General features: G+C 34.0%; 2 protein-coding genes across 2 annotated transcripts; one reads left to right on the top strand and one right to left on the bottom strand.

The window, feature by feature from the left end:
• Positions 1–2,332: 2,332 nt before the first annotated feature.
• On the top strand, positions 2,333–4,129 carry LOC106765064 (GDSL esterase/lipase At5g33370). The gene is made up of 5 exons (XM_014649559.2): positions 2,333–2,624; positions 2,710–2,837; positions 2,918–3,160; positions 3,249–3,501; positions 3,679–4,129. Exons 1-5 carry the CDS (start codon positions 2,384–2,386, stop codon positions 3,912–3,914), a joined length of 1,101 nt encoding a protein of 366 aa, XP_014505045.1. The 5' UTR covers positions 2,333–2,383; the 3' UTR covers positions 3,915–4,129.
• A 7,415-nt stretch (positions 4,130–11,544) lies between these two features.
• LOC106763374 (GDSL esterase/lipase At5g33370) lies at positions 11,545–13,522 on the bottom strand. Its single transcript, XM_014647573.2, has 5 exons — positions 13,212–13,522; positions 12,941–13,068; positions 12,614–12,856; positions 12,273–12,525; positions 11,545–12,057 (listed from the first exon to the last, which is right to left on the bottom strand). Exons 1-5 carry the CDS (start codon positions 13,465–13,467, stop codon positions 11,822–11,824), a joined length of 1,116 nt encoding a protein of 371 aa, XP_014503059.1. The 5' UTR covers positions 13,468–13,522; the 3' UTR covers positions 11,545–11,821.
• Between the last annotated feature and the right edge of the window lie 1,311 nt (positions 13,523–14,833).

Raw genomic sequence — 14,833 nt, 5'->3', positions numbered from 1 at the left:
GATAGTTTAAATGGGTTAATTCAATTAAGAATGAATATTTTCCTTTTTCATTTATTTTATATTTTATTATAGTTCAATCAAATAGATCGACTCAACTTATTTATTTATATATATCAATATAATTAAAGTGTTTACATATTTTACTAAGTATTATTATAAACATAATAGTTAATAGTTGAAAATTAAAGTGTTATTATATATATATATATATATATATATATATATATATATATATATATATATACAAAAATCCATTTAAAGATTATTGAATAATATTTAGATTCTAAATATTAAATTGTCTTCTTATATAATTAAAATTAGTAAATAATTATAATTGTTTCTATAAAACTATGACAAAGTTGTGTTTTAAAGTGAACAATACTTCATATGTATAGTGATTAATCGACACATTGGGATCAAAACATTGGTGCTCACTGCGAGTCCAATAACGAGGCTTTAATACGAACTATCGGTTGTCTTAAACTTTTCATTGGGGATGAATCGTCATTTTCTTAACACCTTGATTGAGTAATTTATTTTCCTACTACACCCAATAGTTTCACATTACTTTGGAGTTGAGGTTTAAGACAGTTTAAATACTCATTTCTTATTCCTCACCTTTTACGATACATTTTATAAGGACAAAATTAATTATAATAGAACTTTTCCTGTTTAATCCATGAATTAAGAAAATGTTAAATTTAATCCACATTTTTTTTTCTAGTCTAGCTATAAACCTATTTGGCTCACATATTTAAAACTTTTTTAACACCTCTATTTTTTTATTTATACTTAGAATGGAGATAAAGAATTCAAGCTTAAAGACAAAATAACATTTATTTAAAACTAATACCACCATTTATTTCTACGCACTAAAGAAGTAACTACTTTACATCGACCACATTCTCATTTGAGTGCATAGAACACCCGAAAAATATAACCATAAATAGCTATATAAATTTGGAAATATACTTTAATAGGCAGACATATATTATCTCTTTCATTTTTATTAATCAATCAGTTCAATATATATAAATTTTTAAATTTGGAAATATACTTTAATTTTTTTTTTGTTTATTTTCCCTCACTCTCTACCCTTTACAACAACTTATATATTGTAAGTGAAAATAATAATAATGCTTTGAAGAGATTTATAATTGCCCGAGAAGTGGGAACTGAATATCTAATAACAAATTCATTGTGGAAAGTACTAAAATCAATCACGCACCGAAGTCTTAGCTACAAAAAATTAATTTTGTTTGACCCAATGATTCATCAACTTCAAAGGCTACAATTATTAAACCATTAAAACTTTGCACCAAATAATTGAAGTGGTTGTTATATAAAACCATACTCTATAAAGCTAACCATTGGAAACGAATTCCCTTCGTTTGGTTTACTATATATATATATATATATATATATATATTTGAAATTTATTTATTTTATATTTTAATTTAGTATTATATTTTTTTAATATATTTTGAAATTAATTATTTTCACGTTTTTGTTGAAATGGTAAAATTATTTAAGTGAACTTGTTTTAAAAAGTAGAATACTAATTATTGTTTTAAATCTGTGTACAACATTCTTAAACTGTCCTGATTTGAACTGAGAACAATATTTTTTTCAACATACAATTATTTTGACATTAATATTTCTCTCTTATGCAGCCGATAACGATTAAATTGTGTCCCTTCACCCACAAACATAGATACATGTATCTATATCTATATCTATATATCTATATCTATAATATATATACATATATAACTCTATTAATATTTATAGACTGTGAATTGTATATATGAAAACCTTATTTTCTTTAATGTTTAGATGTTATATATTATTTGTCATTATAAATATAGGGTTGTTACAACTTGTACATGATCAGCCATTCAAGGAATTCTTTTTTATTACCGTATATTAATAAGAAAGGGTTTAATATATTTATCAACCATCATAAAATTAACAACTCATTTCAAAAGATAATGCCTTTTCTTAATTAGAAACCAAACAAGTTGGATTACAAATGAAATAATATACCATTGTTTAAATATGAAGTCTGCATTGATTAATAATATTCCTTACATAATGCATAAGACTACAACTGCTAGTTTCAATATCTTCAACTGAGTATCATAAAGTAAAGTCTTGAGTAAAATCAAACCTATTGTATTTATGTTTATGATCAAATGCCAACAATTTCAGAAGAAGAACAATAACCATTATTGAGCTTTAATTAAAGAGCACCATAAATCAACCTCCAAAGCCAGTAAGATCTGTGCAAAATCTCATAAGAAAGGCTTGTTATAAAGCCTGCAGTCCCTCGTAATGCTCCATTCAGTTTTAACTCACCAACCTACTAAAGGTTCCTTTCAATATGACAACCTTCTCATGTTTCATTCTTGCTTGTGTTCTAGTAATTGGTATCATTGTGACTGGTGCTGAAGGAAGGCCAAGGGCATTCTTTATATTTGGAGATTCACTTGTTGATAATGGAAATAACAATTACTTGGCTACTACTGCACGTGCTGATGCTCCTCCTTATGGCATTGATTATGCTCCATCTCATAGACCAACTGGTCGTTTCTGCAATGGCTACAACATTCCTGATCTCATCAGTTCAGTTCACACAATACTTATTTGTAATGTATCTTTTAATATAATAAATTTTGTGTCTAACTATGTGGTTTGGTTTGTGTTCAGGTCAGCAACTTGGTGCTGAGTCTACATTGCCATACTTGAGTCCAGAATTAAGAGGAAATAGGCTGCTAGTTGGTGCCAATTTCGCTTCAGCTGGAATTGGAATCCTTAATGACACTGGAATTCAGTTTGTAAGTTCAGTTCTTGATATTTTCAGATGATGTTTTGTGCAAAAACTGAAGCTAAAGGAATATATACAAACATTTTGCAGGTGAATGTGATAAGAATGTACAGACAGCTAGAGCTTTTTCAGGAATACCAAAGCCGAGTGAGTGCTCTAATTGGATCTTCACAAACTAAGAGCTTGGTGAATCAAGCACTGGTCCTCATCACTGTAGGAGGAAATGATTTTGTGAACAACTACTTCCTGGTGCCCAATTCAGCAAGGTCTCGCCAGTACCCACTTCCTCAATATGTGAAGTATCTCATCTCTGAGTACCAAAAGCTTTTGCAGGTAAAACCCTATTGATTAAACAAAAGGGTTAACGCATAATGTGTTGTCTTAACTATTTCTCTCATTTTTTCATGTATAAATTCTGCAGAAGCTGTATGATCTTGGAGCTAGGAGAGTTCTTGTGACAGGCACAGGACCTTTGGGTTGTGTTCCTTCAGAATTGGCCCAACGTGGCAGAAATGGAGAATGTGCTGCTGAACTACAACGAGCTGCAGAATTGTTCAACCCACAACTGGAACAAATGTTACTACAACTCAACAGGAAAATTGGAAAGGACGTTTTCATTGCTGCAAACACAGGAAAAATGCATAACAACTTCGTTTCTAACCCCCAACAATTTGGTACTATACATTATTTGTCAAGTTTTACACTGTGGTTGCAGTTGTGTTACAGGCATTGCCATTGTGTTTCATGGTACTCGAAAGACAATGTAGTTGCCATCATATATAACTTTTAAAACCACGTTCTAAATAGTGCAGGTCTAAGGTTTGTGTTGTTGTTGAAACTGGTTTCTGCAGGGTTTATTACGGCAAAAGTAGCATGTTGTGGACAAGGACCCTACAATGGTCTTGGATTGTGCACACCACTCTCCAACCTGTGCTCTAACAGAGGGCAGTATGCATTTTGGGATGCATTCCATCCATCAGAAAAGGCCAACAGACTTATTGTGGAGGAAATTATGTCAGGTTCTAGAGCCTACATGAACCCTATGAACCTTAGCACCATCTTGGCTTTGGATGCTATCACCACATGAAGACAAAAACAAGTCTCTCCATTTCTTCTAGTTTCATGATGCTCTTCGTTAGTTACTGTAATCGTGATTTAGTTTCGTATTCCTCAGTATCTAATTGGTAAATTATAAAATTAGAGAAAGGAAGAAACTTCCCTCCTGCATAAACTTGCAGTGGAGAATTTGTCTGGTGGGAAGTACTCAATTGAAAAGAATGTTACTTTTACGCTTTGATTTTCTATATTCTCTTTTATACCTGTTTTCTCTTTATAAATACTAAAAAAAGGAAAGGAGAAAACTCGTAAGGTTTAATTGTTTTTTCTACGAAAAGAGGTTAAATAAAAATATATAGACGAATTTCTGTTCATATCTTTGCTACTATTAAAACAGCAATAGAGCAAGATGGATAAGAGATATTAAGCTAATGATGCTATTGTTTCATTCAATTACCGATTGATTGTTACATAAAATACAATGGTCAACTGAACCAGATTTAGAAGTAATTGGTCATTATGTCAAATCAGATAAATCGAACTGACAAGGCATAACACTCTTGCAAAATGCACTAGAGTTGTGTATTAATGAACAGGAAAAACAAAACATCAAAGCACCGAAGAAGATTCCGTATTGACCTAAAATTGCTTAGTGTTAACATCACATCCGAACTTCCTAAGACAGCAAAACAAAACTGCATAGACTAGTATTACTACCTACTGACACATGCATCGAAATGACAATGTACGAAATCAAATTGAACAACACTGGAAGCTACATACATATATGCATATTTCCAAAGGCCTGGGCTCTATATACCACATAATATGAATCCGATTGATAGATTCATGTTGCAAATTGTAGTTATTAGAAATATGCTTTGGTTATTCGGTGGAAACAATTCACACCTAACATAATTGAGATTTAAGGAATCTGACTCATACTGTTGGTTATTTTATTGAAAGAAAGGTTGAGAGAGTGGAATAAAGAAATATAAAACTGCATTGCTATATTTTATTGAGGAGTGTTATTGCTTTTATAAAGCAAATAACTGAACCTAAATGTACGAAAATATGGTATTTATAACCACTAACAAACTAGTGCTCTTAGTGTCTAGAAAATAGTAAATAAATCCTACCAGTTAGTAGACTTTTATTTTCTTAAAAAATAACAACATTATTTTAATTTGTTAATTTTCAATAGTCATCAATCAACACTCTTCATTGACTTTGGAACGGCAAACTCCAAGCTTTTGTCTCAAGAATTCAAATCTAAATTTTGGAAGTGACATGGTTAGGATATCAACCACTTGATTTTCTGTTTTGCAGTAAACTAGTTTCCCTCTTCTCTTTGAAGTTTTCTTAGAAAGAGAAGTTTTATCTTAAAAAGCTTTGTTTTGTCATGAAAAACTGGATTATTGGCAATTGAAATTGCAGCTTGATTATCCACAAAAATCTTTGTGCTATCTTCTTGTTCTATGTGTAAGTCAGTCATGATTTTCCTTATCCAGATAGTTTGATTTACAGCAGTAGCAGCAACAACATACTCTGCTTCTGTTGTTGATTGGGCTATAATTTCTTGCTTTTTGGAACACCATGAAAAAACTCCAGAACCAAGAATTAAAACATAAGCTTTCAACTTTGTTGAACCATATACCATAATCAATCGTGCCTTTAACATATTTAAGAATTATTTTTGCTGCTTGAAAATGAATTTCACTAGCACAATTCATGTACCTTGATAAAAAAAACTCACTGAATGCATGATATCTGGTCGAGTGGCAATAAAATACATTAAGCATCCTATTAAGGATCTAAACAACTTTTCATCAACCTTTTTAGCTCCATCTTCTCTGCAAAACTTTTCTTTTTGGTTCATTGGAGTTGTAGCTGACTTACACTCTTCCATGTTGAACTTCATAAGTACTTCCTTTGCATACTTTTCTTGGCACACAAATATTTCATTTTTCTTTTGCTGCAGTTGCATACCAAGAAAAAATGTCATCTTTCCAAGGTCTATCATTTCAAAGACATTTTCCATTTCTTCTTTAAACTTGTTAATCATCTCCTTCCAATTTCCTGTAACAAATAAGTCATCAACATACAGAGATATCATAAGTATATCTTCATTCACCTTTTTAATATATAAGGTGTACTCACTTAGAATTTTCACAAAGCCTAAGCTCATTAAATGTGCATCAATTCTACTATACTAAGACCTTGGTGCTTGTTTCAAACCATATAATGCCTTTTTCAGTAGATAAACCTTGTCTTCTTGTCCTTGAAGAGCAAAACCTTTTGGATGTTCCACGAAAATTTCATCCTCTAAATATCCATTCAAAAATGTTGATTTTACATCCAATTGATGTATAAGCCAGCCTTTTGTGCAGCTAGTGCTAGCATCAACCTTATTGTGTCTAACCTGGCAATTGGGCAAATGTTTTAGAGAAATCCACCCCAAACATCTGAGCATATCCCTTGACAACAAGTCTTGCCTTGTACTTGTTCATAGAACCATCAGGATTGAACTTGGTTCTATAAACCCACTTTACTCCAATGGCCTTTTTATGACCAGGTCTATCCATCAACTCCCACGAATGATTTTTTCAATCATTTTAAGCTTCTCTTCCATAGCATTGATCCACCCCTTGTCAGTCATAGCCTCTTCATATCCACTAGGTTCCATGACCGCAACATTACACCTTTGATAGATGTTAGAAAGCAATCTTGTTCCTTTGACAGGTTCGTCATCCACATCTTCATTCTTCTCCTGCAATTCAAGCTCATTGTTGCCTTTCGAGCCCGAATAATCAAGTTGTTCAAGGAATTTGTTGTCTTTCCAGCTCCAACAATCAAACTCCAAGAATTTCACATCCCTACTAACAATGAATTTGTTATTGTGTAGAAGATAAATCTTGTAGGCTTTTGAAATCAAGCTATAGCCTGCAAAAAATCCAGGTTATGCTTTCTTGTCCAATTTGTCTCTCTTAATATGAGGAATAGAAGAGAAACACAAGCAACCAAATATCCTTAAATTAAAGAGCTCAGGATTGTAACCGTACCATGCTTCAAAAGGTGTTCTTTGTTGTAAAGCTTTTGTTGGCAGACTATTGAGTAAAGATACTGCTGTATTTACAACCTCTGCCCAGAATTTTTTAGGCAACTCTTTGTCATGAAGTAAGCACCTAGCTATCTCCATAATCGTCCGATTTTTGCTTTCTGCAGTGCCATTTTACTGAGGTGAATAAGGGGCTGTAAATTGGTGTTCTACACTTATATCTTCACCAAACTTGTTAAATTTTTTTGGAAGTATATTCAGTTCCATTGTCGGATCTGATCATCTTCATTTTGCACTTTCTCTGATTTTCCACCAAAGTTTTAAACTTCCAAAAAATGTCAGCCACTTCATATTTAAACTTCATAAAATATATCCAACACATTCTTGTCATGTCATCAATGAAAATAATATAATACCTACTACCATTCAATGATGGTGTGCTCATAGGACCTCCAACATCTATATGTATCAATTATAGATTTTGTATAGCCCTCCAAGTCTTGTTTTGTGGAAATGGGAGTCTTGTTTGCTTTCCATATTGACAAGCAATGCATGTAGGAAATACTTCTTCTATATCAGGTAAGCCTCTGACCATCTTATTCTCCTTCATGAATATTAGAGTACTATGGTGAAAATGGCCCAATCTTTTATGCCAAAGTATCGTACTGCTGATCTCTTTGTGCACTACAGCTTGTTCTTCACTCATTAAGTCCAAAGCAAAACTTGTTCCTTTCATTCTAACTTTAAAGACTTCCTTGCCTGCTGAATCTTTAATCATACAATTTTTGTCTTCAAACAACACCTTATAACCTTTTTCAAGCAATTGAGGAACACTAAACAAGTTTTGGTTAATTTTTGGAACATATAAAACATCTGAAATCAGTTTCAAACCTGTTTGACCTTCAATTGCCACTGTTCCTTTGCCTTTTACTGCAATTGATGCTCCATTACCTACTCTGACTTTAGAGAGTGCAGTTTTGTCAAGTTCTTTAAAGAGTTCTCAATCATAACTTATGTGGTTTGTGCAACTACTGTCTATTAGCCAACTTTCTGTGGAGCTATTGGTAGCAAGGCATGTAACAACAAACAATTGTTCCTCTTGCGGTTGATCCTCGAGAACCTTAACTTCTCCTTGTTGTTGATGAGACTTGCAAATCTTTTCCATGTGCCGTAGCTGCCCACACTTATGACACGTTGCATCCGGTCTCCACCAGCACCTTTTTTTGTGGATGATTGGTTTTCTTACAATGAGGACAAGGTGGAAAAACCTGAGTATTATTACTCTTGTTGTTGATCTTGTTTAATCTTCTAGGTCTAGTATCATTGTTCTTCTTCTTCTTGTGTCTCTGGAATTTGATTTGAAAAGCACCCTCCACATATCCTTCTTTCCTCATAAGTCTTCTTTGCTCTTGGGCTTGTAAGGCATGCAACACCTCTGCCAAAGTGATCTTAGATAGATCATTTGTGTTCTCCAAGGTAGTTATAGAAGCTTCATATCTTTCTGGTACTGATACAAGAATTTTTTCAACAATTCTTGACTCAGAAAAAGCGGTGCCCAACAATCTTACTTTGTTGGCAATGCCAAGCAATGTATTTGAGAACTCTTTGATGGTGTCAGATTCTCTCATTAAATTCAATATTTGCATGCTTCTAATTCTCTCATCTCTTGCATATTCTTCCTTCAAGTAATCCCAAATTGTTTTTGTGGTGCTGTGAGACATGATCGTGGTGAAAATTATTTTTGAAACACCAGAAAATAAACATGTCTTTGCTTTTTTGGTTTGTTTCTCCTTGTAGGTTTTCATCTGAGCTATAGTGGGGTTGTCGGACAGCGGAGCAATATCGTAATCCTCCTCCACTGCTTCCCAAAGATCCAAAGCCTCTAGGAAATTCTGCATTTTTATCTATAACCACTAACAAACTAGTGCTCTTAGTTCCTAGAAAATAACAAATAAATCCTACCAGTCAACATGACTTTTATTTTCCTAAAAAATTAACATAACATATTATCTTAATTTTGTTAATTTCCAATAGTCATCAATCAAGACATACTAGTACCCGATCTAAGCAAGAGTAACAATAGGATGAGCATATTATCTACACATAACACAAATCACTGAATAGGAAAAGTTGGGACACTTATTTGACTAACGCAAGTTGCAACGTGAGCAGAAATGGGAACCAGTGTAGAATGGAGAGGGAAGATGCAAGAACCCACCACTTGGTGAGAATGAACCAGGATAAATGGAATCTGGATTCGCCACGAGAGCTATCTACTCAAAATAAGGGTCAAACACGCAGAAGAACACTCAATCACTCTCAGTTTGAGCATCGTTTCTCTCTATATTCCAAATCTACAATGAATGCAATCTTCTATTTATAAATTATGTCTAACTGAACTAAAGAAAGTAAACAAGCTTAGTCTCTTAATCTCACGCCACTAATCAAGGAACTAAAACTAAAGTGTGGAGCACGTGCACAATGTTGAATGCGTGAACACCTTTTAGAAGCTTGTAGATTACTTGCATTCCAAGTAAGCAATGGCAGCTTGGACAACGCAACCCAACTCTGTTCGGCGCTGCCAATTTGCACTGGGAGACATCTCGCTGGGAGTGCTAAAAACAGCGATGGGCGCTTTTTTTCATTCCTCCTTTATTTGCTACCTTCGGTGATGCTAATGACACTCCCTTTATTCCATGTTTACACCTTTTTTGGGCTAATTGAGATCTCGTCACCTTTCCTCACTGGTGGTGGGCTTAGACCCTTCCACTCAAACTTGGCAGAAACTACTATTATTCTTCCCATACAAGAATGCAAGTGAAAAAGCTTAAACTTCAACCCAACTCAAAGCCAAGAAAGATCGTTTCTTTCTTTTCTCTGGTCATTCATATATTAAATATATAGTGTTACTCATCTATCCCTTAGTATCTATATCTTCCATATATCAATGAAGTAATAAATAATACAAAATTTAAATGATTAATTTCAATTCTGTTTTAGTTTTTTTTTCGTAAGTTCCAAATATAAATTATTTAAAACTACCGTTCGAAAAAATTTCAAATCAAGAAAAAAGAATTAATTATAATAGATTATTTAATTTTTGGATAATTTTTTATAGATTGGTTTAGGTCTCAACAAGAACTAGTGCAAAATTGGGCTTTAACGTCACCTCATAGATGTCGGATCAGAAATCACCAAAAGTAAATTATTGACCAGTGGCATTTTCGTAAATAAGTGGACATATAGATGTCAGTTCAGATGGGTCCCGACGTCTATAACATAATAGACATCAGGGCCCATCTTAAATTATGTCTATATATGCTTGACAGGTAAGTGAAAAATCATTTCTTTTCGCCATTTAGACGTCGTTTAGGAGGAGCACCAATGTCTATAATATTACAGACGTCGTTTGGGAGGGGCATCAACGTCTCTAATATTACAGACGTTGGTCCCCCCAACCGACATCTATATGTCTGTCAGGTAGGTGAAAAGTCATTTCTTTTCGCCATCTAGACGTCAGATCCCGCCATACCGACGTCTATATGCCATTATATACGTCAGCGCCCCCTACATCTAACGTCTATATGTACCACGAATATTAATTTTTAAATCGAATGGATGTCTCATTACTGAGAGCCCCAACGTATATTGGAGAATAGACGTCAGTCGCTGGAGAAACCGACGTCTGATATTCTTTTAAATAAGACATTACGAACCAGCAGTTATGCGCACTTCATCCTCTTCCTTCTTCTTTTCTCTCTGCGGCATTGCATTTCCAAGTGTGTTTGATCTCTTTTGAACCGTTTAATCTTACGTTTACTCCGGCTAAAGTAATCTTTGATGTATTATCTTTCATTTGAACCGATTAAAATGAGTTTTCGTTGTGTTTTGCTGCGGTTTTTCTCGTGTCTTTGGGTAGCGTAGTGCACCTTCTCCCTTTGCTAACTTCCTAGTAAGAAAAGCTTGCGTCTTTTGGATCTCTTATGGCATTTCAACCTAAAGCCAAACCTGGGTCCTTGCCTAGTTTCCATGTCACCGCATTCTTTTTCTTTGGCGGTTGGAATGGAACTAGGCAACAACCCAAGTTTTGTTTTAGGTTGAAATGTCATAAGAGATGCAAAAGACGCAATTTTTTCTTGCGGAAGAAGCAAGCAAAGGAAGGAGGTGCTACAATGTTACCCAAAGACACGAGCAAAACTACATTAAAATACAACGAATACTCAGTAGATGTCGGTTAGTGCCATATTCAACGTCTATTGTGCCCTTAGACATCGGTTAGTACCATGTCTGACGTCTTTTATAGTGTTCTTAGATGTCGGTTAATTGCATGGACCGACGTTTGTATACATGTCAGACATGGAACTTAATCGACGTCTATAATGACGTCGGACCTGCAGAGTCCGATGTTCGATTAATGTCACTCATATAGACGTCGGGTTTGGATGTGACGTTAAAAGCCCAAAATAACAGACATCTAAAGCCCTATCTGCATTAGTGACATGTAATTAACATGTAGAAAATAGAACTAATGAAGGTAGAAAAGATACTTAAATAAAATATTTTAATTGATTAAGGATTCAATTTAAAAGAAAAATTAATCAAGAAAGTGGGGAAACAAAAACGTATTTAATTCAGTACATTGGGTGCCCTTCACAGAATGGGAAAATTGACACTGGAACATGATCTAGCTTTTGGAATCGATGTAGCATTTATATCCTCCACAGTAACGTTGGGTAAAACCCAAGTTATTTTCTTAAGTTTTGTTCCTCACTTATACGGAGGAATACAGTACTCAAAATTACAACTAATAAACTATAAAACAAGTATAAAGCGAGATATCATGAACTATAACATCAAAGGATGATCATGTTCGTTTGTCTTCATGTGGTGATAGCATCCAAAGCCAAGATGGTGCTAAGGTTCATAGGATTCATGTAAGCTTCAGACCCTGACATGATTTCCTCCACAATAAGTCTGTTGGCCTTTTCAGATGGATGGAATGCATCCCAAAATGCATACTGCCCTCTATTAGAGCACAGGTTGGAGAGTGGTGTGCACAATCCAAGACCATTGTAGGGTCCTTGTCCACAGCAAGCTACCTTTGCAGTAATAAACCCTGCAACAACAACAACAACACAAACCTTAGACCTTAATTGTTGCTTTATTACTCCACTAGTTAGAACATGATTTTAAAAGTTTTGACGGCAACCGCATTGTCTTTCAAGTAACATGAAACATAATTGCAATGCCCGTAACACAACTCCAACCACAGTGTAAAACCTTGACAAACAGGACATGGAGTTAGATAACATGAAAAATAATGTGTCGTACCAAACTGTTCGGGGTTAGTAACGAAGTTGTTATGCATTTTGCCTGTGTTTGCAGCAATGAAAACGTCCTTTCCAAGTTTCCTGTTGAGTTGTAGCAACATTTGTTCCAGTTGTGGGTTAAACAATTCTGCTGCTTCTTGTAGTTCAGCAGCACATTCTCCATTTCTGCCTCGTTGGGCTAGTTCTGAAGGGACACAACCCAAAGGTCCTGTGCCTGTCACAAGAACTCTCCTAGCTCCAAGATCATACAGCTTCTGCAGAATTTGTGTATGACAAAATGAGAGAAATAGTCAAGACAACACATTATGCGTTAACCCTTTTGTTTAATCAATAGGGTTTTACCTGCAAAAGCTTTTGGTACTCAGAGATGAGATAATTCACATATTGAGGAAGTGGGTATTGGCGAGACCTTGCTGAATTCGGCACTAAGTAGTAATTGTTCACAAAATCATTGCCACCTACTGTAATCAGAACTAGTGATTGATTCACTAAACGCTTTGCCTGTGAAGCTCCAATCAAAGAACTCACTCGGTTCTGGTACTCCTGAAAATATTCTAGCTGTCTATACATTCTGATCACGTTTACCTGTATAAAAGATGCATGCAACATCAGTTTTTTATGTTGAAAGTAAGAACTAAGTTTTACAATTGTCCTTATTCATCAACTTACAAACTGAATTCCAGTGTCATTAAGTATGCCAATTCCTGCTGAAGCGAAATTGGCACCAACTAGGAGCTTATCTCCTGTCAACTCGGGACTCAAATATGGCAATGTAGACTCAGCACCAAGTCGCTGACCTGCAAACGACAAAATTATTACTTAGACATGAAAAAAATGGTTCATAACAACAAATTTTGATCATGAAAATAGAACTCTTTAAGATGAATGCTAAAAGAAAAAAATGGGGTTGAAAATGTGGGAAGAGATATGTAAACTGAACTGATAAAGTCAGGAATGTTGTAGCCATTGGAGAAACGACCAGTTGGTCTGTGATTTGGAGCGTAATCAATGCCATAAGGAGGAGCATCAGCTCGTGCAGTGGTAGCCAAGTAATTGTTATTTCCATTATCAACAAGTGAATCTCCAAATACAAAGAATGCTCTTGGCCTAGCTTCAGCCCTAGACACAATGACTCCAACCACTAATAACAGTAGACTAAGAATGTTGAAAGGTGCAAAATTTGGCAAGAATGCCATATTGAAATGAACCTGTGATAGGGCTATTGTGTGAGAACTAGCTAGTTTTCGTGATGTGGATGGAAGAATTCCAAGGATTGATTTGTTTATATAATGGAATTTGTCACAGGATTTGATACAAGTCTTACTAGTTTAGGAGGTTGCTTTATTGCTCTATTATTGAAGGTTTTATGTTCTTCTAAATCTGGTGCATTGGTCAAAAACATAAGTAAATGTGATAGGTTAGATTCATTATGATGCAACTAGATATTGTCTTCGGTAGTTATGTTACTTCCACAACACTCAAGTGCAATATTTGACCTCAAATATATAGCTTCTTGTTCTTTAAAGTTTTCTCTTAATTCAATACTCCATGAAAGAAAATTGGTAGATTTCATGGAAGCCAATAAAAGAATACGGATCATTTAATACTAATCAATAAATGCTGTATCAAAATCGAAACTATGACGTGAAAAATAATGGGCATCTAATTTGAATAGCCATTATTAATTTGAATAAAGAGGGTATAGTGTTCCAAGGAAAAAACCTAAGCTCTTTCAAATTATACTTTGGTAAATTACTCGTATAATTAGAATTGGGATAACAACTTCAAGAATAAAACTAAATACTTTAAGTGTCCTTTATTGACGTAAAGTTAAAAGATTGAAAAGAATTTTATTACATTAAAGAGATATATAAGGAACTTAGAACCTATGGACAAACAAACAAGATTGGCAGAACATGAAATATCCATGGTTTTGCTTGAGTTTTTTAAGCAAAACATAAACAAGTATTCAAATGAAATAGAATTTAATGGATTGAGATTTAAAGATGGAGAAGATCATATATCATTGTTAAAATGAAGCTTAAAATAAAGTATAAGAAGATTCACTATTTAATAAAGCTTATCAAGATAAGAATAAAAAAAAAGGTTATCACTCCTAAAGTTAAACTCAATAAAAGAGAGAATTTTATTCATTGTTCAAAATGGATAATACAAGAGGGTTCATTCTTCTTTTTAGAGTAACCTGTCACCCAAGGTGAATGAATAGACACATCTCATGCATCTTAAAGAATTAGAATATAAAATGCACTCATAAGACTACTTAAAGTAATGATTATCTTAACTAATTTTATGATTAATACTTAGTAAACTTGTAATTGACCTAAGCACATGGGTGATTTTAAGGAAAACGCACATAGTAATCGGTTTCTAAAAATGAGGTGGTGCCAAAAGAATATTGTTAGTTATAAACTTCCTTAAAACAATGAAAATGAGTGTTAAAAAATTTTCAGCCATCTTATATGCACTTCAAAGTGACAAGTAATAAGTTAAAAACCGTTCGTGAAAGTATTCTTTATATTAATTTTGTCCAATTTCTAAAAT

This window comes from Vigna radiata, chromosome 1 (assembly GCF_000741045.1).
Source record: "Vigna radiata var. radiata cultivar VC1973A chromosome 1, Vradiata_ver6, whole genome shotgun sequence".
Classification (NCBI taxonomy): Eukaryota; Viridiplantae; Streptophyta; class Magnoliopsida; order Fabales; family Fabaceae; genus Vigna; species Vigna radiata.
This window is presented reverse-complemented; position numbering and strand designations above follow the sequence as displayed.

Excerpts from the sequence above, each read along its gene's own strand:
- LOC106763374 (XM_014647573.2), bottom strand. The coding sequence starts at position 13,467 with ATGGCATTCTTGCCAAATTTTGCACCTTTCAACATTCTTAGTCTACTG. Across the intron at positions 12,857-12,940 it reads ATGACACTGGAATTCAGTTT|GTAAACGTGATCAGAATGTA; the intron begins GTAAGTTGATGA and ends TCTTTTATACAG. Across the intron at positions 12,058-12,272 it reads TACTAACCCCGAACAGTTTG|GGTTTATTACTGCAAAGGTA; the intron begins GTACGACACATT and ends TTGTTGTTGCAG.
- LOC106765064 (XM_014649559.2), top strand. The coding sequence starts at position 2,384 with ATGACAACCTTCTCATGTTTCATTCTTGCTTGTGTTCTAGTAATTGGT. Across the intron at positions 2,625-2,709 it reads CAACATTCCTGATCTCATCA|GTCAGCAACTTGGTGCTGAG; the intron begins GTTCAGTTCACA and ends GTTTGTGTTCAG. Across the intron at positions 3,502-3,678 it reads TTCTAACCCCCAACAATTTG|GGTTTATTACGGCAAAAGTA; the intron begins GTACTATACATT and ends TGGTTTCTGCAG.